The sequence below is a fragment of the Austrofundulus limnaeus genome, unplaced genomic scaffold (genome assembly GCF_001266775.1).
Source record: "Austrofundulus limnaeus strain Quisiro unplaced genomic scaffold, Austrofundulus_limnaeus-1.0 Scaffold59, whole genome shotgun sequence".
NCBI lineage: Eukaryota > Metazoa > Chordata > Actinopteri > Cyprinodontiformes > Rivulidae > Austrofundulus > Austrofundulus limnaeus.
The window spans coordinates 1,258,985-1,268,132 of record NW_013952461.1 but is presented as its reverse complement, the minus strand read 5'-3'; the positions used below and the strand labels follow the sequence as shown (position 1 = coordinate 1,268,132).

Sequence of the window (9,148 nt, the reverse complement as noted above, 5' to 3'; positions counted from 1 at the left end):
TTTTATGAGAGTATAACATTATAAAATGATATAAAACTCAAAAAAGTTGATTTTACATAATATTGCCCCTTTAAGTTATAAGCATTTTTGTATGTCCAGACAACTCCGTCTTAGATGGAGCCCCCTCCTCAAATATGGGGTCTATCGTAAAACGGTTGGCTGGCACAGTGTAGGTCGGACTCATCTACATTCCTGCCAAATTTCATGTTGATCTGTGCAGCGAAAAATCACTGAGAAAAAAAAAAAATCAGTATGAAAACAATATGACACCTGCTTCATGTGCACTTATTTGTGTTCTGTTTAGAGCGATGGAAACATTTAGGGTTTTTAGAGTTCAGTAAGATCTTGGGGAAAAAATTGAATAAAAAAACATCTGTTTGCTCATTTAGACACGACATTTCCCTGTGATCAGATCGGCTGAACGCTGTGAGCACCAGAAAGAGGCTCTAGCGTGATTAAAGTCCGGACTTTTAGTATTTGTGGCGTAATTTTTTTTTTTTTTTGCAGTGAAGACTGAGTGATTAAAACAGAAAATCTTTCTTGGATTATGCTGCAATAAACTTTTACTGTTAGAYGCGAACCTCATGCATGTTCAGTATAGGAAGCTGCACCCTGTAGGCTGGTAATCTCTAAGGGTTGCTAAATAGATAAGCATTGGATTCACAACCACGCCCCCCTGACCTAAGTTTGTTTTAAGGGACCCTTGCTGCAGATTTGTGTTTGTGAAACATAAGATGTTCTACATTTTTGTCCTTCTCTCCTCCCTTGAGGGCAGTTAAAACCGTGTAAATTAAAGAGCCCTTTGTTTAAATGCCAGCCAATATAAACTCTAACTGGACACGGAAGCTGTTTTGACTATGAGCCATTTTGCAAATGTCAACTGTATTAATCAGAAGAGTAAACTATGACAAGAGTCTTTCTTTGTGAGTAACAATTACAGGCAGGAACAAAGCTGGATCTTATTAGGATGAATGCCAATTAGCTGGATTTGTCAGCTTATAGAAACTCATGCAAACCAGCGACTTTCTCTGTATTTCAGTTGCAGTTAAAGCTCCAAAAAGGTAAAATCACAATGATATAAAGTGACTTTGAAGACCTTTATTACAAAATGAGTAATACTTGTATCTATTCATGCAATCATGCAGCAAAAGAACTGGTGAAAATTCTTTTTTTTAAGCGTTACTGACATTTAACTGACTTTCTTACAAGCAGGCTTCCCTTACATCATGAATAGCTGTATGGAATTTAATGAAGCGTGTTGAAAGAGTTTTTTTTTCTTCAGCAATCTGAATTTGTAATTACAAATGATTACCTTTTCATAGTAAACCAATTTAAGATAGCTGCTACAGCCAAATGGCCTTTAGGAAACTCAAAAACGGCTGTAACCTCGCCAGTTTATATATATATATATATATATATATATATATATTGCAAACATAGAGCTAAAATCTGTTGTGATGGAAGCGGAGTCATCTGCAACACGTTCTCTGGGTGCTAACACATTTCACAAGCACTCATGATATCACATGAAATCGTAAATAAGGTCATTTTACAGGGTTTGACCAAACTACAGTTAATAGAGATACTTTACAGTTAATAGTATGTTGAGATTATTTTGCACTGAAAATCGGCAAATTCTGATTTCTAATGTCAGATTCTGATAGTCTACTGTCTCTAAAACGAAACATATCTTTTTTTTATTCTTGCACAGTTATTTATATTATATATTTTTAATTATTAGTAATCGTATCATTGCTGGTCAGTGTTAATTTAGTTTTTTGTGCACTGTCCATAGTTTGTAAAGTAACTAGGGTGTGAAACTCTGTACTGATGCTGCTATGACACCTGAATTTCCCCTCGGTGGGACAATAAAGGCTATTCTATTCTATTCTATTCTATTCTATTCTATTCTATTCTATTCTATTCTATTCTATTCTATTCTATTCTATTCTATTCTATTCTAAAATGGCAATGGTGATTTTAGTTTTAAACTGTGGCATGAAAGGCTGTGGGTCACGTGCATTTCGTAAACAAACAATAAAAGTAATGGGCAAAAGGCCAATAAAATCTCATCACTTTGTAATCCTGGAGAAACATAACTCAATGACTTTTAAAAGCTTTTGTAATTTATGTTAAATTAAATTATTTTTTAAATGTATCAGTAAGTTAGCTCCTCATCCATTAAGTTCATTTACACAAAGGCAAACCAGCTACAGGGTCACTAGAAGATAATTACAACAGAATTGCATAACTCCCCTATGTAGAACCTCGTTTGGTCAGACCACTTTTTGATACAAAAGTACAACATATTAGAACTTATTGCCTCCGAAAGTAAAAGCTACACCTGAACTTAAACAGTTTGTCCACATGACTAAATCTTGGCTAAAGGAAAACCAAAGATGTGATCATTTCTAGCCTGGCCCTTGCCTTCCTACGCAGTTCTGCTCAATTCTAGTTTCCCTTCACTGCTCCGTCTGGGATTTCTCCCATAGACAAGGATTTCTTCAGGAGAATTTTCATCTGGGCCAATCAGAGAAGAGAACGTTGATTTTCTGCAGTGTCTGCTGGTTAGTTTAGCACACGGCAGTGGAGGAGGTGAATGAAGCCAGTCCGTATTGATAAGGCTTCCAAATTAAAATAAATTTGTCTGACAAAGCCTGCAGGACTTATTTACAACCATCTCGTTCGGCTTGGTACTTTTCTCCTCTCAGTAGGGTTGTTTACAGCGCACACGATTTCCGGTTAGCAGTGCTGCCCTAGGCAAGTTGAAGCGCACCCCCCACCCCCCAACACAAAAAAAAAAAAAACAACAACTTACAATTACTTTTTTCTTTTGCAGTTTGGCGCCCCCTCCAGTAGATGGCGCCCTAGGCGACCGCCTAGTTCGCCTATGCCAAGAGCCGGCTCTGCTGGTTAGCTTCTAAGCTTAGCCTCCTTCACAGTGGAGCTGGCACGCATACTTCGCGGCCAACAGATCCAATCATTTTAAACTTCAACAGAGGCCACGCCTCCAGCAAGAATCTCTTCTCTATAGCCGAGAGTCCAGACCCTCGTATGAAGAAAAGTGAAGGACAAGGGTCTGGTTTTTACCAGGCTAGATCGTTTCTAGTACTCAGATTTAATTGCTAAAAATATCTGTGTGGGACTGCATTTTTTTTAGTATGTTAGCTGAATGCGTGAGGATGGAGAGGTACTGAGGATATGTATAGATATTTATATAAATGTAGACGTTGCAAGGTTATTTATGGATATGTGGAGAGCAAAATGTTTGTTTTATTGTTTCTGAATTATAAATTGCATGTATTTTATTGCATAGTTTTAATTATATGAATTTGAAGCTTGCATGGTTGATTACGTGAATATGTAGGCAGAAATAATTATGCATTTTTAATGTATTTTGACATATAAACTACGTTTTTTAATGTTTAGAAATGCCCAACCAGGGACTGGAGCTGCAAAAGCTGCAGTTATGTACTCTTTGTGTAAGGCATCAGTTACAGACTTAATCTGTTCTATGTTTGTGTGCATTGTCCCCATCAAATAAACTAATAACTTAAATTAAATGAAATTTTWAAAAAAAAAGAGTAAAACAAGAGTTGGATTCAGTGATAAACATTAAATTAACTGAAGGCAAGAACATTTGATTGGAGCATCAGAAGCAAACCCAGGAGGATATCACCGCTGTACACACGTGTAATTTATAAAAAAAGCACTTTGACTGAAACACAAGTGCCCCAATAAAACCGTATTAAGCCACGGCAAAGAAACAGTTGGAAGCTCATCACATCTGCTCTGCACCAATATGGCCTCCATTAGCTTTGGGGGTGACCCTGTGTACTCACGCGATTAATATTTCAAACCAAACATGCACCAAACCCAGCATCCCCAGCACTACCATCACCTCAGCATCACACCAGCCTCCATAATTAATTATCCAGCATTCGCAGCACCCTCCTGGTCCAGCTCCACTGTATTAACACACAGTCCCCGATTTTTTATTTATTTATTTTTTCCATTTTCGCTCACACACCAGCACTTTTTTATGTTCATACTAGCTCAGAGCAGCTAATTAATATCAAAATTTAATTATGCTGCACTACATTTATTGGTGTTTGTTACTCGTGATGAGCTGCAGTACAGTATGTGCCGTCAGTGGTTTTATGGATTCCTCATGTTTCATCTTATTGTTGCCCGCAACCACAGGCGAGCACAGAGCAATAATGTTTTTGCCAGTATCTGTGTTTAATTGTCTCTCCTGTTAGCAAAATATATCACGAACCAATAAACAGAGGTTAATGAAACCTCCAGAAAGTAATCATTAAAAGTGACTGAACCCAATTCAGCCCAATTCAAGATAATCACCACGGCCAACTGAACAATTAAAGCATAAAGATGAATAAAAATCGGCCAGTTTTGCAGATATTAAATCAGAATTTGGTGTGGTAGTAGCTGAGAGTCATTCCTCACACACATGCAAGACATGGGCATAAATTACAGGGAGGTTAGGGGGGCTGTGACCCCCACAATAATCTGATCCAGTCATTATAACCACCCCAATAAAATGACATCATTTGCTCTAACCTAATAGAAATGAACAGGTTAAGTACACAGCTGCAACTCTCTTGTTGTCTTAAGGTAACTTTGACCTGATTTCATTATTTACGATGCAGTATATGTACATTTAAACACGTGCTGAAAATAACACAGGGTTTTAATCTGCTTTTCACATTATGGCTGCGTTTGTTGAATCGTGTTATAATTTCTCCTAGCCAAATTGCAGTGCACCAGGTAATGACACACTCTTGAAAATTTTAGAAATGTAGGTATGTCATATAATACATTCTAAAAATGTAAAATATTTATTGCTGTTGGGAAAAAAATGAGGGGAAAGAAGAAAGACTTAATTGTTAAACTGATATGGAACAGAAATGAGTAACCACAAAGAAAACAGTAAAAGCATTACAACGTATTTTAAGCCCAAAATATCCTTAATAATTTTACAAAAGTAAACGATTCAATAAATAAATAGGCAGAGAGCCTAATGATGGAAGATATAACAGTACTGCATGAAATCTTCCATTACGTTCTTTTCAATTCAAATTTAAGAAAGCAGATATCAAACAGTGCATTGTGCTATTTTCACTGCTTACATTCCTGTCTAAGCTCCCAGAATTCTCTTTTGTTGTATGAACAGATATACATCAGTCACCTCTGTTGTAGCAGCACTGTCTCCATATTTGCTTTTCAAAATCTGATTAAACTAGAGTCTAGTGAGGTTATTTAGGAGCAACTCTAATCCACAATCGACTGGTTGCTGCAGGCTTTTGAATCGGCGCCAGCGATGTTGCACAACTCTCCCTTTCTAATATTCTGTTGTCACTTTCAACACAAATAGATTTTCACATAATCCAGCGCTGGACAAGTGACACATAAAAAAAAAGAAAAGCATGCAAGTTGTTGTTGTTATCACAAATCAGGAAGTAGTGACAAGCTGATGTTACTCTACATCTAACAAGAATGTCAATTTTATACCTTTCTCATGATCATTTATTTTCAGTAGTCTTTATCCTCCCTGCATAAAAATTTACAACAACTTTTTAAAAATTAAATAATCAAATAATTAAAAGCATTAAAATGTAACAATCCTCCATGATTCAGTGGATGACATCTAAGTATTCTCTTTAAACAAAAGACCCTTTTTACTTCAATATTTCCTTTTCATGCCAAAGATTTAGACTAAGATCATTTTAGTTTTCTTTAATGTCACGCAGTTTTGTAAAACATCACACTGAGAGCATGTGTTGTGACTCTCACATAAAATTTCAGCTCAATATTTGCAAAACTGAGTTTTTTTGTGTTTTTATTCATGTTTTTTTTAAAGCGTAGTAACGTGTGCATTTCCTCCCGCAGGTGTCTGTCTTGTGTAAACAGCACTTTTCGCTGCCACTGGTGTAAATATCGAAACCTTTGCACCCACGACCCAAGCAGCTGTTCTTTCCAGGAAGGCAGAGTCAACGCCTCCGAGGTACAACGACCCAGAAACCCCGGCAGCTGAAGTAAATGCATGTCCAGTAATTCAACACAGCCCAGTGGGGTGCGTCAGCGTTGACAAAATGCCATCTTGGAAAAAAGTTCCCTTCCCAAAAAACAGCACCAACATACTGCATCAAATGAGCAGTCTGCTGATTTCACCTGTCCAGAGCAGTCACAGAGCAGCAGGGAACAGACCAAAAAGGAAAACTGTTTGAAGAGGAAGAGACCTTCAGCAGAACCCAGACTCAGAGAGGGCAGCAATCTGCCTCCACCAGCTGGGAGTTAGAGCACAGAGAAAACAAACACTCACTATTTATGCCAGAAATTCCTGACATGGGAAAGCAAAAAGAGAGAAAAAAAGGGAGAAAACAAAAATTCAACAAGAACAATAATTTCATATAAATGAACAGTAAAATGGAAAAAAAATGTTTTCTTTAATGCGAGCTCCAAACCAAACAGCACCCTTAATCATCTGGAGGGTTTTCTGACAAGTTTTTGGGACATTTATACAAGATAAAGAATCACGATGATTCAGCCAAGAAATATTAAATCCATTCACTTTTACTGGATGGTTTTGAACATACAATATATTTCCCTGGAGATTAAAAAAAAATCTAATGATTCAAGTGGATGACACATGGTGTGAATCCAGATTATATTTAGACCGTTGATATATTTTCCCCATTTGCCCTAATAATCCCTGCTCTACTTTTGTCTTACATAACAGGCAGACAAATACACAAAGTACAAATATTAAAGGCCTAGCTTTCCTAGAAAAAAATAAAAAATCATATCACCTGCCACTTTTCATGCCATCTTGAAAAAATTAGACTCCAGATGTTAGTCGGCGTTATGGCATTGTGCAGTAATGACGAAAAAATGATGTAAATCACATTACATGTGGAATTTACTGATGCATTATTCTGTATAAAAACTACACTTATCTACCGTATTTATTCAAGTATAATACGTAACATTAAATCCATAAAATCATCCATAAAGTTGGGGGGTAGTACTATACACAGATAAATATTTTTACTTATGTATTTTAACTGAAATATTGGCTTCATTCACAAAATGCCTGAGTCTGGAAATGACATCACGACGTAAAAAACTGTTGAAGCAAGCTTACCTCTGACACTCCTCCATGCTTCAGAGCGAGATAATAACAGATCCAGGCAGACGACGTGATGTGAAAAAAAAAAAACAAGAAAAAAGCAGTCCTGCACCTTAGTAATGATAACGAACTAATGACATTAGCGTGACCGGGCCGCTTCTCAAACAACAACAAACACGTTCGTCTGTAATGGCTGCCGTCTACCGGTGTTCTGAAAAAGTTTGTATCCCTGAAAAAWGTTTCCCCACCAGAGGGGGYGCTCATGAGTAGGAAGTAATCTGCTTTTCCCCCACAAGATGGCCCAAATCTCATGTGAAGTCTCTGACTTTTGTGTTGGCGCCTCCTGGTGGACTATGTGTAACATGCCAGAATTCATATGATGCTGCTACAGCTGATATATATTTGTTGTCAAAATACCTTTTAGTACATATGTTGTTAAAATAAAAYGAACAGTCCAATGATCATTTTACTGATATGTATAAAGACTGCAAAGGCTGAAAAATCTTGAAGTCTGTATGAAATTGGAGGTAGTTTGAGGATTAAATTTTTTATGCTTTTTAAGCTCAAAAAGTGGGGGTCGTATTATACATGAGATTGTATTATACACGAATAAATACGGTAGATTAAATACTGTTTGTTTGTTTTTTAACAGGATTGCCCGCAGCTTCTCAACTCTGGTGAAATCCTCCTTCCTGCCGGTGAGGTTCGACCGATCACCCTGAGGGCCCGAAACCTTCCCCAGCCGCAGTCGGGCCAGCGAGGCTACGAGTGTGTGGTCAATGTCCACGGCGTCAGCCACCGTGTCACGGCGCTGCGCTTCAACAGCACCAGCGTGCAGTGCCAGAACAGCTCGGTACGACCACAAACACTCTCGGCGGGGGTCTCACAGCTGTCACACGAGGCACAAAGCCTGAGGGGGGTGAATCAGCGTCGGCGAATTGTGCCTCGTGTTCACATCGCTCTGATGAGAAAGTGGAGGAAAGGGGGAGGCAGAAGTGGAAAGGATGAGGAAAAGTGCAAACCGTCAGTTTTGCAGCTTGACGAAACTTACAAGGAAAGGGTAGGGAGGAATCAAACTCGTTTTTTGTAAACTGAGTTTTGTGAAACTCATGTTTAAGTTGTTTAAAAGTTAAGAGGTACGCAACGTTTCTTGGGATTTACAATTTACAAAATGCAAGTTGTAAGTAAAATTTTTAATCAAACCACTTACATAGTTTATTGTGTACACGTGCAGACTGCTACCAGGTGATGCAAAACTCCTGTTCCACCAAATCCCAAAGGTATTCCATGAGTTTAGGATCTGGAGACCACTTGAGCCAAGTGAATCCAGACTCATCAGATCAGGCAATGACCTTTTTTTTAGTCTCCTAATGTCCAGTTTTCATAAGCCTGTGTAAATTGAAGCCTCAATTTCTGGTTCTTAGCTGACAGGAGTGGCGCTCAGTGTGGTTTCTGCTGCTGTGGCCCATCTGTTTTAAGCTGTGATGTGTGTTTAGAGATTATATTCTGCTGACCTTGGTGGAAACAGGTGGTTATTTGAACTACTGTTGCCTTTCCATCATCTCAAACCACTCTGCCCTCCTCCGACATCGGCAAGGCATTTTAATTTACAGTCTCTGCTGCTCATTAGATATTTCTTTTTTTTYCCTCTCAATCTCTGTAAAGCTTAGAGACGGTTGTGCATCAAAATCCCAGCAGATCAGCCGTTTCTGAAAAACAAAGCAGCCTGTTTGGCACCATCAGCTGTTCAAAGTCACTTAAAGAGCCTGTGACGTGCATATCCTTCAAATACAAAAAGTYAAAGAAAGCATTTTTATACTTGTGACCCATCATATCAAAATGAGGATTAAGTCAAATCTGGTCAAAATGACCTAATTACATTTTCAGATTCTTGGCTTTAAATGCTACATTCTGATACCCGGATCATCCTGATATTATCAGTAAATCCATGTATATGAGACTTTATTTGTCTTGTTGGTTACAATAATACATAAATAT

The 9,148-nt window shown here is 38.0% G+C and overlaps 1 protein-coding gene across 2 annotated transcripts in view; it reads left to right on the top strand.

Moving 5' to 3' along the window:
- The window catches only part of LOC106518319 (plexin-A2), a gene marked incomplete at its 3' end in the record, with an annotated part of 115,173 nt that overhangs the window by 63,931 nt on the left and 42,094 nt on the right, over positions 1-9,148 (top strand). For both annotated transcript variants that reach the window (XM_014009565.1, XM_014009566.1), the window contains 2 exon segments: positions 5,911-6,025; positions 7,803-8,003. In XM_014009565.1, the coding sequence (XP_013865019.1) occupies positions 5,911-6,025; positions 7,803-8,003 (316 nt within the window).